Source organism: Sceloporus undulatus, chromosome 2 (assembly GCF_019175285.1).
Source record: "Sceloporus undulatus isolate JIND9_A2432 ecotype Alabama chromosome 2, SceUnd_v1.1, whole genome shotgun sequence".
Classification (NCBI taxonomy): Eukaryota; Metazoa; Chordata; class Lepidosauria; order Squamata; family Phrynosomatidae; genus Sceloporus; species Sceloporus undulatus.
The window spans coordinates 229636029-229655448 of NC_056523.1; the positions used below are offsets into that span (position 1 = coordinate 229636029).

Here is a 19420-nt window from a genome sequence, read left to right on the forward strand (position 1 = left end):
CTCAAACTATTGGGTTAATTATAACAAATTGGAGAGTGAAAATAAAAAACACACTTTGGTAATGCTAGAAACTCCTAAGAAATAATCAAGAGATGGAATGCCATATGGATTTCCAAAATGAAAATGGTCTGCACAGCAATAAAACCATAAAATCTGGTATTTTATGAGGCCCCCCACCCCCAATCCAAGAAGCCTCAGCCTCTGAACAGCTGGAACTGCAGCCCAGGACATATGGAGAAAAACAAAGATATTTGGTCAAAGACAGACTGGAGTAAACATCCAGGGTGAAAGTTCAAACTGAGCTGGAGGAAAGATAAGCCAGAGAAACAGAGGATTAGGATCATACCACAGCTGCCTGGTTACATCATCACATGCCACATTACTTGCTTTGGTCAAAATGAAGCAATTTTCTAGGGTTCAGCTGAATCCAGCCGAAGTAATTTCCTAGCCTTTGTGATGGAAGTTGCAAGGGTGCCACATGTCTTCAGTCAGAATTTTGAACTTTCTTTGAAAAGGAAATATGCATGGATCTTACAGTTCTCCTAGGTTGCATCCACACTGCAGAAATAATCTGGTTTGATACCACTTTAACTGGTATGGCTCAATGCTATGGAATTCTGGGGACTGTAGTTTGTTATGGCACCAGAGCTCTGCTGCCACAGCAGTTTAAGTGGCGTCAACACAGATTATTTCTGCAGTGCGGATGCAACCCCCAGTGATTATGTTGGCTGGGGCATTTGAAGGTTGTGGTCCCAAAATGTTGCTTTCCCACCAAACACAACTTAAACTGGGTTTTCAGCTATTGCTATTTGCAGGGGATACAAAGAACGCCTTACCCTAGACCAGTGATGGTGAACCTTTTAGAGGCAGAGTGCCCAAACTGCAACCCAAAAGCCACTTATTTATTGCAAATTGCCATGTCCCTCTGGCTTTCTAGTAACAAACTCTGGCAAAATCTGTGCTGGGGTGATGGCACACACGCCCACAGAGAGGGCTCTGATTGCCACCTCTGGCACGCGTGCCATAGGTTCGCCATCACTAGACAGTTTTGCTTTGTATTTATTTGAGCTTTTCATAGGAATGTCACAGATTAACCTTGCATTTCATGCCATTTTCTCTGTGACTGCAGTCCCTTCACCAATAAGAACTGATTTTATTCTAATTGTGTTTCTTATGTTGCTTTGAGCAGTTTCACTCTGAAAAAACATCAAAAACATTGCAGAAACAAGTTTTTTAATCCCCTCCCCTGTTGCTCTCCTACAGTATGTTATTTTGTCAGTCTATTTAAAAGAATAGCACTGCCCATCTGGGTGCTTTCACTTTCCCACCCACCCAATTAGCTTGTGTATTTCTAAAATACAAATTTGTGTATTTCTAGATTACAATAACACCCCCAAGTCAGAAGATTGATCCCAAACCAGCTGCCCATGCAACGTTCAACCCACTGGGGAAACAAAGAGCCAAATGCTAAAAACAAATACAAACAGACCACTGCCACTGTGTGAGTCAGAGCTGGACAGAGTAGGATGATGCAAACTGAAGGGACATTTTTCACTAAAGATTAGGGAAGTTGCAGGGCAACCTCAGAAGAGCATAAACTAGTGTCGTGACATACTTGCTTTTTTGTATGGTAGAAGCAGTTGTCAGGTGGTAAAGCCCAACGACTGCATTATGTGAACCTACCTTGTAGAGCCAGTGTGGTGTAGTGGCTTGAAACTCTGGAGACCAGGGTTGGATTCCCTGCTTGAGCATAAAACCCACTTGGTGACCTTGGGCAAGCCACACTCTTTCAGCTGCAGAGGATGGCAATGGCAAACCCCCTCTGAAGAAACATGCCAAGAAAACCCTATGCTAAGTTCACCTTACGGTTGCCATAAATCAAAAATGACTTGGGGGCACATAACAACCAATTGATCATGTATCTTTGCTCTCAGTCTGATTGTCCGCTTCCCGTGGACCACTTGCCTTTTAACATGATGATTTGTAATAATGGTGTGTGTCTGATGCTGTCTGGCAACAGGGAGAAGGCCTAAGAATACGCTACCAGTACCAAAAGTTTCACTGCACCAGCTATGTTGGCTATGGTCCCTGCCAAAGAGAAGAATTTGATGCCTGTGGTACAGCTACACTTCCGAAGAGGTAAAGATGTCACTACTAGCAGGAAAAAGCAAGAAATGGGAAGACATAGTGGTGGGGGGAAGAAGAGAATTGTAATCTGAGACATCCAGAGGGCACCAGATCAGAGAAGGTATGCTAGACTGTGGTGACAACATTGGTGCCTTAGTGCTTGGTAAAATTCTCCCTTTCATTGGAAGCTGTGTACGAATTATCTCAGGCATGAGACCCAGTGACACCTACAGAAAACAAAAAGGGAAAAGAAGTTCAAGAGATGCAGAAGACAATTTTATGCTGACTAGATGTGCAAATCCCCAAGATACTTCAAATGCTTGACAGTGGAAGTTGGTTGTTCCAAAACAAGCCCGCAACCTACTGACTCTTAATGGTGGTACTTGTTTGCTTACTGTGTATGTATTCACATTGACTCTTGAACTTGGGATCATTTTCTTGCTCCACAGTGCTGCCATTTTTGGTATGTTCTGCCAAGAAAAATTATGCTTTCTTGGCTTAAAAGCCCACAGTCTCTGAGCCAAGCAACCTGGTTCTAGTTTGCCTTGCCTTTCTCTTAAGCAAATTTGTCTGGCCAATTTCATTTGTTTATGGAATTGGCAGCTGTGTTCTCTTCGCTTCCTCCATGGGGCTGCACTACCATTACAGGGTTTTCAGATGCAGATACTGATAACAATACTTGATTTTATGAATTGTGTAGAAAGGAAGCTTCCAGCCCTTCAACCATGTTCTATGATAGAATCATTGAATCTTAGAGTTGGAAGAGACAACAAGGGCCATCCAGTCCAACCCCCTGCTATGCCTCTGTTTAAAGACCTCCAAGGAGGGAGACTCCATCACTCTCTGAGGAAGTGTGTTCCACTGTTGAACAGCCCTTACTGTCAGGAAGTTCCTCCTAATGTCGAGGTAGAATCTCTTTTCCTGTAGCTTGCATCCATTGTTCCAGGTCCTGTTCTCTGGAGCAGAAGAAAAAAAGCTAGTTCCCTCTTCAATATGACATCCTTTCAAATATTTAAACAAGGCTATCATATCACCTCTTAACCGTCTCTTCTCAAGGCTAAACATATCCAGTCCCCTAAATCTCTTCTCATAAGGCATGGTTTTTAGACCCTTCATCATTTTGGTCGCCCTCCTTCAGAGATGCTCCAGTTTCTCAACATCCTTTTTGAACTGTGATGCCCAGAACTGGACACAGTATTCTAGGTGAGGTCTGACCAAGACAGAATAGAGTGGCACTATTACTTCCCTTGATCTAGACACTATACTTCTATTGATGCAGCCTAGAATCACGTTGGCTTTTTTAGCTGCTGCATCACACTTTTGACTCATGTTCATATTAAGATTGTTGTCTAAACCTGCCAGAATTTTTCCTCTCGCTCTTTAAAACAAGCATGAACTAACTGAGATTCTTGGGCCACATGAAGCCCCCTGCCTTCCATTTTTGTGACACACAGGGCAATGCCTCCCAGTACAATTAATTCCCATGAAAAACCAATGTTTTTCCCCCCACTCCTGGAGCCCTCAAGCAGCTACTGGATTAAACAGGGCACAAGCACAATTCCTCCTCCCAATGAAAAAGTGAATTTGGCCACTTCCAGTTTTGAAACCCCATTCCATTTCTCGCCCTGGATGCAAAACAAAAAACAGGTCCCACTCTTATCTCAAAGATACAGAGAAGCGTTCCCAGGCATTGCATAACTGTCACTTGCTATTTGATGTTCTTTTGCTATTTGATGTTCTTTTGTTGCCTGTTTTATTGAATCATTTCCTGTATTGCTATGTATTTTATATGTATTATCCTACTAGAGAGGCAGGCTAACTCCAACAGGCCTCCCTGGAAGAAGTTTACCCATCCATTAAGAAGCCAAGCCTTCCCTCCAGTCCATCTGCCTTGGTCCAGGCCTCGGAGGTAGAGAATTGCTGGCCCTCATCCCCTTCCCCTCCACCATTACAAGTCAGCTGTATGTGAATTTAGATTCATAGTTGGAAGAAACCACAAGGGCCATCCAATCCAACCCCCTGCCATGCTGGAATACATAACTGAAGCACTCCCCTTTTTTCTCCTTAACCACCTTTTCATGTCAGTGTCATGCCTGTTTTGGTTGCTGGTGTTAAGCAGTTATCTGGTTACCTCTGAGCAGTTATTTTTTGATTGGTGCTCTCTTGTGGCTTTTCCACATATACTGTACCTCTTTCTGTTGGGATTCTCAAAGTCACACTCCTCTCCCATCAGGCAGAGTTCTGTGTAAAAAACAAGGAGAGATTATTTAGCAATTGCCTCCAAAGAGTTGCCTTAGGGTGGGAGCAAGGATGAACCCACTACCCCTCTCCCCTTCATCACATCCTCACCACCTGCTTCTTCAGTGCTCTGTACATAGGAGGTCTAACCTCTGAAGTGGTAGGTCTCCTGGACTTAAGTATCAAGCCTGTTCCCTAGTACAGTAGAGTCATTCAGCTTCAAACACAGAGGGCAATGTAGATATAGGAGATGGAATCCAGAGACTCATACTCATTCATATGATTGTGTGTGTATGTATTTCAATATGTTCAATCTGTGGATGCTTGAGTCCACGGATAAAGAATCTATGTACATGGTTTTAACTATATTTTAAATTGCACTGGAGGATGCCTCGAGTTCTGTACTGGAGAAACGTGGGGTAAAAACAAAAGCCTTAAAAAACTGACAACTTCTTACCATGTCAAGCATGTGAATTTGGAATCATAGAAGACCCCAAGAGCCATCCACTTCAATCCCCTTCTGCCATGCAGGAACACACAAACCAAGCAGTCCCAGTAGATGGCCATCCAGCCTATGTTTAAAAACCACCAAAGGAGACTCCACCACTCTCCGAGGGAGTGCGTTCCACTGTCAAACAGCTCCTAGCATCAATAAGGTCCTCCTAATGTTTCAAATGGTGTATATTTTCCTATAGCTTGAATCCATTGTTGTTCCTAGTTTCTAGAGCAGCAGAAAAGCTTGCCCTATCTTCAATATGACACTCCTTCAAATGTTTAAACAGGGCTAATCATATCACCTCTTAACTTTCTCATCTCCAGGCTAAACATTTCCAGCTCCCTAAGTCGCACCTCATAGGACTTTATGGTTTCCAAACCTTTCACCATTTTGGTTGCCCTCTTCTGGACACACTCCAGCTTCTAAATACAGTATCATTTTTGAATTGTGGTGCGCAGAACTGGACACTGGATTCCAGTGAACCATGACCAAAGCAGATTAGAGTGGCACTATTATTTCCCTTGATCTAAACACTAGATCCTATTGATGCAGCCTCAAATTGTATTAGCTTGTTAAGCTGCCACACCACTGTTGACTCATGTTCAGCTTATGATCTACTAAGACCTCTACATCCCTTTCACATGTATAATGGCATCTTCGTTCCAGGACTCCTCACCACCACCAGATACCAAAATCTGTTGATGCTTGGGTCCCAATACATACAAGTTGGCAAAATGGTGTCCTTATATAAAATGGCATAATCAAGGTTTGCTTTTTGGCTCTCTCTCTCTCTAAGAGTGTGTGTGTATATATGTATATGTTTGTGTGTGTATGTGTATATATATATATATAGCCCTTCTTATACACGGATTCAAGCATCCAGTTTGAAAATGTTTTAAAAAAGTATAAATTTCAAATATCAAACCTTGATTTTCCATTTTTATAAGGGACAACATTTTGCTATGTTATTATATTTAATGGGACTTGAGCATCTACAGATTTTGTTATCCACAGGGGATCTTGGAATCAAACCCCAGTGTATAACAAGGGTCCACTGTACATTGATTCACTGGTCAAAGCTTTGTCTGGAGAGAACTTTCATCCACCTAAATTGGCAGGGAGACCTATATCCACACTCCTTTATGTAGATGATGCAGTTCTCTCGTTTTACTTGTGTAGGTCTGAGGTGCTTTTTAAGAACTTTGGGAACATATTGCAATTCTGAACAATTAACAATCATGATAAATCCAAAGTATTAATTTTTACTTGGAAAAAATGCAAGCATCGTTGGTAAGTGAACAGTTATCAACTTGAACAGGTCAAATCTTACAAATATTTGGGAGCGATTTTTCATTTCACTGGATCTTGGAGAGCCAAAATCTCCTACGCAACAGCAAATATACAATGGAGTTATAATTCACTTTTCTCCTTCTTTTATAGCAAAGACCAACACGTTCCTTCAGTTATTCATATGTTTAAAGTGAAGCACAAATGTCTGTGTTTAAAAACAATGTAGCCTTGGAAACTTCAATCAAAATGTCTGAGAACTATTCTTTGCCTCCCAAATTGTGTGCCAAATGTCTTCCTCAGATTGGAATTGGGTTTAATTTCTACTGAATTGCAAATATGGATATATAAATTAGATTTTTGGTTAAAGATGTTATTTACCCCCAAAGGTCTAGTCCCTTTGACCTTTGGTGACATATTCCAGTCAAGACGGAAAATGTTGGTTGAGGAAAAAGTGTAATCCCTGGGCTTCTCACAATCTGTCATCTTAGTTATGGGTCATTAAGCTACAAAATCATATAAGCGCACCCTCCAACTTTTAAAGATAGTGGAAGAGGCTTTGCTCTTGCAGCATATTTGAACAATTTAATAAAACCAAAGTATAGAAAAGCTTTTACTCTGGCCAAATTTAATGTACTTCCATCAGCTTTACTTGTGGGAAGATATAATAACAAACCACTTTGTAAGCGTCTATGTCCTTGTGAGTCTGGGGAGATAGAAATAGTGGGACATGTCCTATTATACTACACTTTTAACCATGATCTGTGGTATTATTTTATAGCACTCATTTTACAAAAAATACCAGGTAAATCTGATACATTTTATACTGACTACTTCTTGGCCAACCAACAGCCAGGGATTACAACCAAGGTGGCATGTTTTTGCATTGCTACAATAACCTGCCAACGCAGAATGGTGTCTATATAGTTCTCTGAATTTACCGAGGTTTTGAATTACTGATAAAATTGATTAAATTTGATGTATATTCATCCTAATATGTGATATGTTTGAGGGACTTCCTTGCCGTTTTTCATTATTGCTTTATAGTATCAACCTTACAAAAAATACCAGGTAATCCTGACATACTTTATACTGTCTACCTCCCAGCTGACTATCAGACAGGGACTACAGCCAAGGCAGTAGGTTTTTGCATTGCTGCAATAACTTGCCGATGCAGAATGGTGTTTTAATTTTAACCATCTCATTTACTATTTGAATAGTTTCTTACCATATAGTTTTTAGAATTTATTTAGGCTTTGAATCACTGAGAAAATTGATAAAATTTGATGTACAATAGTATTTCTCCCAGTAAACTCTTTCTGAGGCATCTCTATGCTACTTTTCTTTTGTATCTGTATTGCTTGCACTGCTTTTGCATTGGTCATTGTAATACATTGTATTGTATTGTTTGTGCGGAAATTCATTTTGTGTGGTTTGGCCAAGCTCTCTAAGCCATTACAGTCATTCTAAATTCTAACCCTGTCCTCTGGAGTATTAGGTTAAGGCATTAGTACAACATACCATTAGGAAGACAGGGTACTTCACACATGGCATAGTAACATTGGATGTAGATTTGAGGAAAGAAACAGTGGGGCCATCTTGTCTGAAAAGCCAATACATTTGCCTACAATGAGATTTTCTGGCACAGAGTTACACATAGTAAGACCAATTACCATTACAGATTGAAGCCAACTTTAAGACTTGTGTGATCTTGTATTTGTTTGTTTTTTAGTTGACACTGTAAAGAATACTGGGTAAGCAAAAAATGCAGAAACCAGTTTGCAATGGTGTACTGTTGCTGGTAGTTCTATAGACAACATATCAGCAACATATCAGAGGAGGTTGTCGGCAAGAAAGAGCACACACCAACATAAATTAAAATGTCACATTTTATTAAGTATCTTCTATTATATGAACGCATTATTATCATCACCACCATTTTGTCTCAGACTCTGGACCTTCTTGCAACAATCCATTCATAGCTGAAGAGACAAAGGAGAAGGACCAAAACCCAGACAAGAAGAGGACTTTCAGTCCTTTGACGTTTCATGACTCTAAAGAAATAAGACAGGGAGAGAAACAGTTATTGTAATAAAAAGCTCAGAACTGTAGAAGGTGAAAAGGGGAAATGGAGACAAGTCACAAAAACCAGAAAACCAGAATACTTGGCTTCTTCACTGGTAGCCATCAGAGACTCATCAAAGATACTGGCTAGCCTTGAAGACGGTCCTTCATTATTGGGGGAGAAAGAGGCACATAGAGAATATGAGCTAAAATTGACTGGTAAAGCATGCTGCTGCCATTACCCCCCTGTCATACATTACCTGTCCTGTGGTGAAATAGCTTCAGTCTCTGAGGCTGCTGACAAAGTCCTGTGGAAATATTTCACAAAAAGGAAAAATTTGCATAAGCAGTTTCACCAGATCTTAATGGTAATCTACTTCCTGCCATACCCAAAGCTCATCTCTTAAATTATCACTTGGAACAAAACATTTTTGGAATTCAGGGAGAGGCAGTATTACCCCCAAGACATAAGAGAACAAACTGCAATCTTGCTTATTCCTCCAGTCTCCTCATGAGAATACAATTAGAATGCTGCTACCCACTGTCTGTTGAACTGGTGGGTCTTTCTGAAATCTTCATTTGTAAGGAAATGGATAGCAGTGAAACACTTTGAAATGGACTCTCATTCTTTATCAAATGAACTTGCTGCACTCATAGATCCTTGCAGAGGGACCCTACTATCAGGAATCTGCTGAGGTAAAAACTGGAAATCTGAGTTTTAAAGTCAAGATCAGTAAATTTATGACAAGTGGAAATAAATCATATAAAATATACAATATTGCACTAATGTCTTAATGTGAAATAAAGCATGTCAGGGAAGCTGAAGACTTCCTCTGTTTCAGAGTCACAGATATAACTTACCTGGCTGGGCTCCATCAGTCTGAGACATTTTCTCCCTAGCTTAGCTCACTTCTGCTACCGCAGCTAGACTGGGAGAAAAGTGCTTCAAATAACAAAGGGCAGGAAAGAAGGGCAAGAAGTGGGGGTTGATTTCATTCCCTTTGCCCATCTTCCACATTCCTGAATTCATCTCAGGATCTTGGTTTATATATACACCTGATTGTCTGTGTCAATATCTTGTTTGCCCTACCACAGCCAGGTGGATGATTTCTCTTTCTGCCAAGGAGTTGTCTGGATAAATGAAAAGCTTCACACAGAAGCCTAAAGACAGAAGAGGCTGTGTGCTTTTGGCATAGGCAGGAAGGACGAATGCAGGCAGTATGAGAAAATACAAGAGTATTCCAGAAACAAAGTAAACGTGGGTCCAGAGGCAGACAAGCAAAAGGTATCAACTTACGAGAGGAAAGGTATGTGAAGTAAAATGAACATGTCAGAGACTGTATGCTACAGTCATACATAGCATATTTCCTCCATTATGCAAGTTACAGTAGCATGTGATTCCAATCTATCTCCCATTAAAACATGTATTCAATACAGACATGCTTAGCTTCCATAATGTTCCTGCATAATGTACTTTTAGACTATTAAAGATCTGTATAAAGAGGACCACTAAAAACTAATGAGTGTAAAAAAAAAATCAGGTCGATTAAAAAAAAAGAATCAAAAGGAAACGTGGATCTCAAAAAGCAGCAAATTTCACATTTAAATCAAACAGTGAAGCACTGGGCGACACATCTTTGACTCTATGTATAACTTCAAATATTAAAAAATTATGAGAATGGAGTATCCCTGCCTGTTCTGATTTTTTTCTTTTAAAAGGAAGTTGTGCAATAACACAAATCATCTTTTACTACAAGTACTGTATATATATTCATGTAAAAGTCTAGAAACTTTGAAAAAACTGAATAAGCCATCTGTGTATGTTTATCAGCTGTTCTGGGTAAAAATCAGACAAAGTTATCACATTAGTTACAAGCTATAACCACTGCTAACTTAGGGGCTAAACAGACTGTCTTGAAGCACCGGCATAGGGGCGTAGCATATTAATGCTGTGCGCCCTGACGTCGGCATCATATTGGTGTGATGCCACACATCCAACCACACAGTGGGGACTGTTACAGCACTCCATTGGCATAGCATTTAGACACGCTGCGCCAAAGGAGCGCCAAAAAGCTGTGGTAGCGGCAGCAAAAGCACCTTTTTGCCAGCACCAAAAGGAGTGGCATTTTGCCATTCTTTTTAGAGTTGGATTGGGGCTGCAGCATGCGGTTGTTGCGGCCCTGATCCAGGAAAGTGGCGGTGGGATGCCGCTCCAAAGGGGTGGTCTGTCCCCCCCCCATAGTCACCATTTCAGTTTGCCTTTACATCCTCTTTGACATGTGTGCATTTTCTTAGCCCTGCCTGTGCCTCCTCCACATACCTCACAGCCACTGTTTAACATTGGTCCCACCTCACCCATCCAGCCTTTAGGGCGAGCACTAACATTTATGCCTGCCAGAAATGTGTACGTTCTTTGGCACTGTTTTCCTCTGCTTTGTCCTTTACATCCTTTGCTACTTGCTCCTAAGTTTTATCCTTGACTTAACCAAGTGTCAAATCAAAATCCATATTTTTTGCCCCCAATTCTGCCCTTGACTTACACATGACGTTGACCTGTAGTCAAGTATATAAGCTAGTTTAGCCAGAAGGGTTGATACATATACTATTCAGGGCAGAACTGTTTCAAGGAGAGATTTGGGTCCCTGCTGAACAGCCATGAACCATCAAGGGAAGATTGTGGTGTGCACTGAAATAGGGATGTGCTCAACTGCTCCCCACTTTTTTTTCTCCTGGCAGCCTACAGGAGATTATGTTTAAACCAGGCATTTAAAGAATAACTTCAAATCTTCTAAACTTTGTAGAGAAATGGGCATTTCAACATGAGACATGCCATCATACAACTGGGAACAGCTACAACAGCTTTCCTTTTTCAGGATTTTCCTCCCAAAATACTGTCTGCAAAAAGTTGGGGTTTTACACAAAAACGCTTTGTACAGAAAGGTATCTTTTGTGAAAAATACACTTTTCTATGCAAAAATAATTTTATAAGCAAAAACAACTGCAAAATACAAAAGGAAAAAAAAATCCAGCACAACATCTTGAAATTGTTCGCTTAGCAGCTAGAAAATGTTTGAAATTATTTGCTTGCATAAAAACTATATGAAATATACCAAGATATCTTCAACTAGTAGACCATGTTTAGATCAAATTTAAGAGGTATTTGTCTTGTGTTAGGCATTTTTAAAAAAGTGGTTAAAATCTCTTTGGGATTATGTGTCCCAGATCAATTGTGATGTGGTATCATACAGTAAACTCTTTTGTAACAACTGTTTGTATAGCTACAACTGGTTTCCAATGTGTTCCAATGCTTGGTGTTTCAAAGAATAATATTGTACATTTCTGTAAGAAAAATCCTGAAAACCCATGGAATTCATTAAACATTAAAAAGTGTTGAAATCACACATACTTATCAGTTTACTCATTTATTGAAAGATTCTTACCAATGAGCTTTTGTGTCACAAAGTGTTGCCCTTCATAAATGATGGGCAGAGGTGAGCCAATGGTTTTATGGAGCTAAATTTTCCTTGGAAATTTGAGAATCTGGACCACAATAAGATCAAGGTCAAATTTCACATTCTGTTTATATTTATAACCAAATTTGTTGTTATTTTTAACTGTCATTTCTTTTACCGCAAAGTGAATAAGAAGTTATTTTGGAGGAAATGTGATTTGCAACTGGATTAAATGAAATCCTACATGTACGCCATGAAGGATTTTTTTTTAAAGCAAGTGTTTGATATATTTAGCACAAGAAAGTGCCTGAACAATATACAAAGAAAGACTGAGATGAACTGCTTAGTACAGTTCCTTGACGAATAAATGTCACAACATCAACGAACTCGCACAGATTTGTCAGCTCTCCATAATGGCTTTTAGTCAGCATTCAAGATTAAGCAGATATGTGGAGTTAAAACATCCATTATGGTGGATAAGAATTGATCAAGAATCAGACTCACCAAGCAGATTGACAAGTCAGGGAAGCTGCCTCTCATCTTTGCACGTTACACCAGCTAATGTTTTGGAATCCATCTCTCCCCACATGGCAGCATTCTCAGTTCACGGGTGCCATCTGCATTAGTTTCTTCTTCTGCTGCCACCTACCAGTTTTAACACTCTGTTGCAGCACAAGGGTATATAGAGAAGTTCTTGTTCAGCTCGCAGGAAAATGACACAATGGGGATCCTTTTAAGGCACCAAGGCTTATTCCAAGATTTCTTCCCACATCCTCCCCCATACCCTTCACAAAAAACAATGGACAGAAGAGAATTCTGCAACAACTGAATGACTTTTGGAAGCCATCCCGACAAAGCTATTTGGATAAAAGAGAGATTAAAGAAGGAGATTCAATTGCCACCATGTGTCTCTATACTATGACATTTCAACAGGAACTCATCTAGTTTCTAATGTGGTAACCAGGCTATGTAATTCTTGACTTTTAAGTATATTTCTGGCTGCACATCCCAGATACATATGGAAAGAGAGACTAAGCCAGAGAGAACAATACAAAACCAAACAAACTTTCTGAAGGCACAGATCTCATAAGCATTATTTTTGGGGGAGTGGGATCAAAATAATAAAATAAATAAATAAAAACAACTCATTCACAATCAATCTTTTTCCAGGTGCCTGCTGCTTCAACAAACCCCCCCCCCTTTTTCTTTTCCCTGAAATTATCTCAGCTAGCCAGAGACATGACACTGAGTCTGGCACCATCAAAAGGGGCAAATGTCACCAGTTAGAGGAGCATTGTTTTCAGAACTAGTCACATGACTATATTTAATGGGAGGAGTGGAAGGGATCCCACTGAGGATCACTTTCTTCAGTTGCCAATTCACAAGACTTTACACCAACTTAAAAACAGCACAGCCTTTCCCTTTTTATTCTATCTGTAAGTCGAAAAAAGGAGATTTCATCAGTCACTATGAATTAGCAAAGTGCTTGAAAACTGATTTGTGGGGAAAAGGACCACAAAAGGCAGGCTGTCCCTCAGCTGCAGAATTTAAGCAGATTATTTTTGCCATGTTTTTACATGACTTTGTGTGTGTGTGTGAGTTGTGTTGTGTAAAGGGGAGAATTACAAAAGAGACCCCAAAACAGTAGCAATCCCATCACCAAAATAATCTAAGCAAATACTTTGCCTTCTTTTTACATTATTGTGTGTGTATGTGTTGTGTATGGAGAGAAACACATGGGGGGTGCATTTGATTAAATGTTTGCAAAACTGACACTCTGTCTAAAAAGCCTCACAAGACAGATTCATTCTATACAGAAGCCAATGCACAGATATCTACTCAAAGGAGTAAAGACTTGCCAATGATTTGAAGAGTGTTTGTAAAAAGAAGCAATAGCATAAATAATACAGCACACACCATTTGTGAAATTTTACAAAGTTTCCCCCTTAGAATACCTGAGAAAGTATTCTGTCTTATCTATTTCAAAATGTGGTATTACATCAAACTAGCAGAGAAACATTTTTCTCAAGGTAATTTGGACACAAAATTATAATTGATTTTTAGGCTTAACAGCATGCTAAAATAATTGTCATCTTGCTGCATTACTCAAAACGATTTGGGAGTTTTTATCTAAAGCATCTGTTGTTCCCACTAATAAATTCACTCCATTATTAGCTTTATCTTTGCCATTGTACTTCTACCTAAGAATCTGTCTATTAATACACTGCTTACAAGGTATAATTTGAACCACCAAATATTGTTTACACAGGTATGATGTTAGGCAGCAAATGTTAATAATTCGTCCTCAAATATGGTCACCTTCAAAAATTAACAAAGAAACCATCATCCTCCAACCAGTCCAACTCCAGTATTTTTTATATACAAATTTTCACACCTAATTTTTCATACCTGTTATTAATTGATGCCGATTAGTTTTGTGCTGTGCCCCGGAAAGCACCAAAGCCCTGTAGAAACTTAAGCCAAGAGTGCTTATTTTGAGTGGGAGAAGGGTAAATGAAAAGAGGGAAAGAGGGACATGGAAGAGTGGAGATGGTAGAATTTATGTAATTACACACCATCCCATCACCCCTTTCTAACAATACAGGTTGCTTCATTTCTTTCTTTCCATGATCCTACTTCAATATTCGAATCCAGAGGTTTTATTAAAACCTGGCTCTAGCAAAAGAATAATATTAATAAAGCAAACCATTTTTAAAAACGGGAGATGGGTCAATGTGCTTCCTAAGACCTTTTGTTTTAGTATAGCAGTCTTATTAACACTGGGGAAGAGGAGAAAAGAAATGAACGTTAGAAAACATGGGATGATCAAAAGAGCTGAAAGTTACCTGCCAACAGGTCGGTACTGGATGCCACCAAACTGCTGCGTTTACTGTTTTACCACAGGGGGGAAAAGTTTAGGGAAGAACATTCTCAGGGATTTTTCACAAGCTTTCTCTCTTGCCATCAGAAAGGGGAGAAGGGAAGTTTTTCTCTGGATTGTTTGACTTTTTTTGACTCCTGAAAAGTATTTGCAAAGAACAGTAAGAAAGTGTGAACTGTTAGAAACATAAGAAAAATGAGGGTATGTGTGTATATTTACATAGCAGAACAGTGTTCATTAGGAATTACAAATCCCACACCCCAAAACATCAATTTATTAACAGTGCATTAAGCAAATAAAAGACATTCAACTGAAAACTGTAATATGAGAGCTATGGAATCTTCCAACAGTGGTCCAAACCACCATCAGAACATCCCAGAAATCACCCTTCAAGGTCAGAGAGGTTCAAATTAAAAAAAGAGAAAACAAAAGGGAAAAGGTAATGTTTTGTTATAAATCCTACAATACTTTAGAAATTCCTAGAACAGTGAAAAATTAAAAATAAAAGACAGTAGCAGCAGAGGTTACCTGTCTGAGCACCTACAATTCCATAGAGAGAACAGGAGTGGGTCGTGAGTCTCACACCAGCCAAATAGCTCATAAACCTTCTCAAAAAGAGTGAGCCATGAGAAAGAAGGGTACATGTTGATACACATTACAAAGTTTAAGCCCTTACACATTTAACCAACTTGGGCTCTTCTAATCTGGGAAGCTTGCAAGTTTGAAGTAAGTTATTTTGCACGATGAGTCTAGTAATTGTCCAGTGTAGCATCAATAGTAGTGTCTTTTTATTTATTTTTTTAAGCATTGCAGGTCCAGAGCACTCTTCTTAGCAGATTTTCTGTGTGATTCATTGCTCGGCAGAGTCAGTGAGATACAATTGCACAATTTGGACATATAGTGCAAACCAACAACAAAAGTAGTCCGGGAACATGCTGTCTTTCCATCATGTATTACTGATGATCTATCACAATGTTCCAGAATGACAGGAAGGTTTATAAATGTTTTACCACATCATACCATTAAAGATCTGAAAATATACAAAACTATACAAGACTATAAACACAATCTGCAATTCTGTACAATAAAAAATGCATATATGTCATAATTTAAACTGCAAAATTGCCATATGATAAATAAAACACATGGAACTCCATCATCCCAACCCTGAGTAGCTGCTTCCAGTGTTATGATGTGTTCCAGCACTTGCCTGTGCTGAGACTTTGGTTTCTGACTTAACATTTGCTTATTTCAACATAATGATCCAAACTATGGTAAGTAATGTTGGTGTTCTTAATGTATTTGAGTGAAGCCAATGTTGTTCAGGACATGGCAACATGTAGCACCACTGTGTGTGGAAGCTAGACCCTGTTTTTTAAGAGCACAATCCATTTTCTTTAACTAGCATAGTTCTCATGTTTTAAAAACTTTCTTCCACAACACGACCCAACTATAGCTACAAAAAGGCAAGAAAGGGGAGATCTACTATTACTGTGTGATATGTTTGGTGAGATTTTGGTAAGAAATGGAAGCTTCTGCTTACATGAAGTGTGAGGCTTTTTTTCACCCAGATTATCCAGTCTTTTCTTAAACACACAGCGCAATGAACCTGTGACCATCTTGTGACAAGCAGACAAACCAAAGTATGAAACGCACTTCATGTTTTGTTTGTGTGTTTTTCTGTAAGTATTTTCTTTTTAAACCTTCACTGCATTTCTAGTGTTGTAAATTAAATCAAGAAAGTGGAGGGAGAAGTCTGATGTGGAAATGACAGCTGCCAAAACCATTTTTGTTCCACCAATGTAGAATCTTAATATAGCCCCAAATCAGAACTGTCAGAGTTACTAGCTCCTTTCTGGACTCAATTTGTTTCTTGTGAAAGGTACAGAAGTGTCTAAAGCTCTATCAGCTAAAAGAGGATTACTTGTTTGTTGACATTCCTGAAAGATGCTCAATGTTTAAACTAATTATAGGGGGAAATATTCAACTGGATTTTCAGAGAAACCTGTATTTTAGAAGACACATATATAGTTAGCAGATGGCTGATAAACCACCAAGCAAGGAAAAAAAATTGGTATACGAAATCACCATTTGCATCGTACCCTTTTTGCTTCACTAGCAATGCCAACATTCAGCCTTCCACTGGATTTTAATAATAATGATAATAGTAATAATATTTAATTCTACAAAAAAAAGCCATAATTACATTTTAAAAAGCAAACAAAAAAGCTGTACAAATAGGCATAATCAAACCTTCACAAGAGCAGGTTAACACTTTTCTGTTTATTGCTTCCTGATGTTTCTTTGCGTAGTGTCCATACGTTGTGTGTACTTAAGATCCAAGTGAGAGAAAGAGAGCCAAGTGGGAAGAACAGGCCAGAGGAATGAAGCCCAGAGCCTTGGAGGGCAGGGGAGACAGGCTCCTCTGATGTATCCAGATAAAAGCAGCACTGCCCACCCTTTAAAATTTTTCCATAAACCATTTTTCTGTTACAAACATTTTACTTTGTGGTGTTTGGTTGCTGTTTTTCAATTGCAATTGTATATTTTATATACATATCTATATATTTCTCTACCATTTCAATGCTGCATACACCCCAAAGAAAATAAGATAGTGAGAAATGGGTGAGGAGGAGGAAGATGAGGCCATTAAAACAGACCCAAAGCTGCTGTTTTGGTTCTTTTATCAAATTTAATAAGAAAATGCACAGCCAGAAGTATCAGGGTTGGGTGGGGTTTGGGAGAGGAGATCATCAGGCATTCTGGAAAAAAGAGTGACGAACTGGACAGACAAAACCAATGACAAAACAAAGCAAAATACAGACACATACATAAGGGCCTGAGATCCACACATTTGTGGCCTTAAATTATATTCCCATTCTGGCTGGGCCTTACTGGCAAAATATCCTGCATTTGTTTCCCCAAACCAAAAACCTGCTTATTTCTCTTCAGGATTTGTCCTTAAGAAAGTCAGGCTACTTTAGATTTTAATGTCTTCTATATAGAAAGTTACTAATAATAGTAGTAACATATGAAGTGTAATCCAAAGTAGTTTTGAAATTTGCAACCACTTCAACCCTCCTCCACACCCCCTCCCACATTATTCTAGGTAACAGATTTTTATTTATTTATTTATTGAAGTGTTTACGTGTTGCTGCTTTTGCTGTTAAATAGTGGTAATGTTAAATAATATGGGTATTTTCAAGTTTGGCCACTGTTGAAGATGCAGACATGGAAAAAAGAAGTGTTGGACAAGTATGTATTAAAAATGAAACATTAACATAGCATTTATCTTGCAAAAAGGACTAGAACACTAACAAATACAAGTCAATGCACATTTGTTTTAAACTAGTGTAATTTTTTTCACATTGGATTAAACATTATTTTGTACACCAAAAGTTAACAGTGCTGTTTATCTTTGCCTTTTGCACAAAAGAAAACATGCCACTTCTGCCATCAATAAGCAAGACAGAAGGAAATTTGTACACTTCTTCTCCAACCCCCCCCCCCCCCCCCCAAAAAAAACCCCAGGATTTAAAATTATTTTTAAAATCCACACATATAGCAAAATCTTTCTCCAAAGGAAAATGATGTTTGCTTTAAATATGCACGTATGGATATAGCCCCATCTGTTAATACTGAAGTGGCAGAAGTCGCAGGTTTCTCTCAAAACCTCATGCTGAACAAATAAATGTTAAACTGGCTTGAAGGCTAGGGCTCTTAAGGCCAATCTGGGCTGTTTGTCAAGGATGCAAGTTCTTACTTAGATGGGAAATAATGATATTTAGAACCTCTGTTGAAACAAAAATTGGCTGCCCTAACGTCTCTCAACCCCTACAAAGGGGTGTATAAAGTAACCAACAGGACTGAGCTCCAATGAGGTGAGGGGATGGTTGCAGATAAACTAGTTCACAGATGCTTTTGGTTAAATTTTCCAAACTTCAAACTCACCAATCAAGCTAAAATGCATCCCTGTGAACACGCTCTGCAATGGGTTTAAAGATCACTATGGCATCCCTCATGGAAACAAGGTTTTAATTCCCCACCCCTACCCTGGCACACCAATGCAGGCTTTCAACAGGGCACTACCAACTGGAAACTGGTTGTCAAAAGTATCAACTAAATGTATGTTCTGCAAGATTAATAAGTAGCAAAAGCAGCATTCACAGAACATGCATGCTTTGATTTTGATTCCCTGGCTAACACCCTCCCTTCACCTCCATAAAGCTGCTTCTGATAAACAGCACTACAAGTTGGTTGTTTAAAATTAAAAAAAAAAGTAGTACAAGAAAATTGGTCATATTTACATGTGGCATCACTCCACCAGGAGCTTAATCTCATTGGCTATTAGCTGGTTCATGTTGTATATACCCTCCGGGAGCTTGGTGAGCAACTCTCTCTCTGTGGTCTCAGGGTCGCTGTCGACAGAGCTGGAGCTGGCACTCATATTGTCGACAGTGGCGCTAGCTGGAGGGCCCAGCTCTGGCTCGCTTGTCTCACTAGCCGTGGACACCACAGAGAGCAAAGACATGCGTCGTGTCAAGCGACCGGGGGGAAGGAGGGAAGCGGCATAGTCCGCTATGATACCAGCTACATCAAGATTACAAGCCTTGTCAAAGGCAATGAAACCTACATTTGCATTGGCCTCACAGACGTAGAACGAGCCATCATCCTTCATTAGGAGGTCGATGCCACAAACATCCATCCCCAAAATGTTAGATACTTGGATTGCCAGCTGCTTGCCTTGTTCACTCAGTGAGCACATCATTCCTATGCCACCTGACCACAAAAAATAAAAAATAAAGTTTAGGGTTATGTTTTCCTTCCCCTCCCTGTTCAACTACTGAACTGTAGAAGGACAGTCTATTTTTTGGC

General features: G+C 39.4%; 1 protein-coding gene across 8 annotated transcripts in view; it reads right to left on the reverse strand.

Annotated features, from left to right (window-relative positions):
• Positions 1-8019: 8019 nt before the first annotated feature.
• Positions 8020-19420, reverse strand: part of RIMKLB (ribosomal modification protein rimK like family member B) — a 50137-nt gene continuing 38736 nt past the window's right edge. For 3 of the 8 annotated variants that reach the window (XM_042450182.1, XM_042450183.1, XM_042450181.1), the window contains one exon: positions 8020-19324. In XM_042450182.1, the coding sequence (XP_042306116.1) occupies positions 18861-19324 (464 nt within the window). In that variant the 3' untranslated portion in view covers positions 8020-18860. The remainder of the gene's footprint in view (positions 19325-19420) is intronic. The other 5 variants (XR_006102015.1, XR_006102016.1, XR_006102014.1 and 2 more) reach the window with 5 other exon arrangements.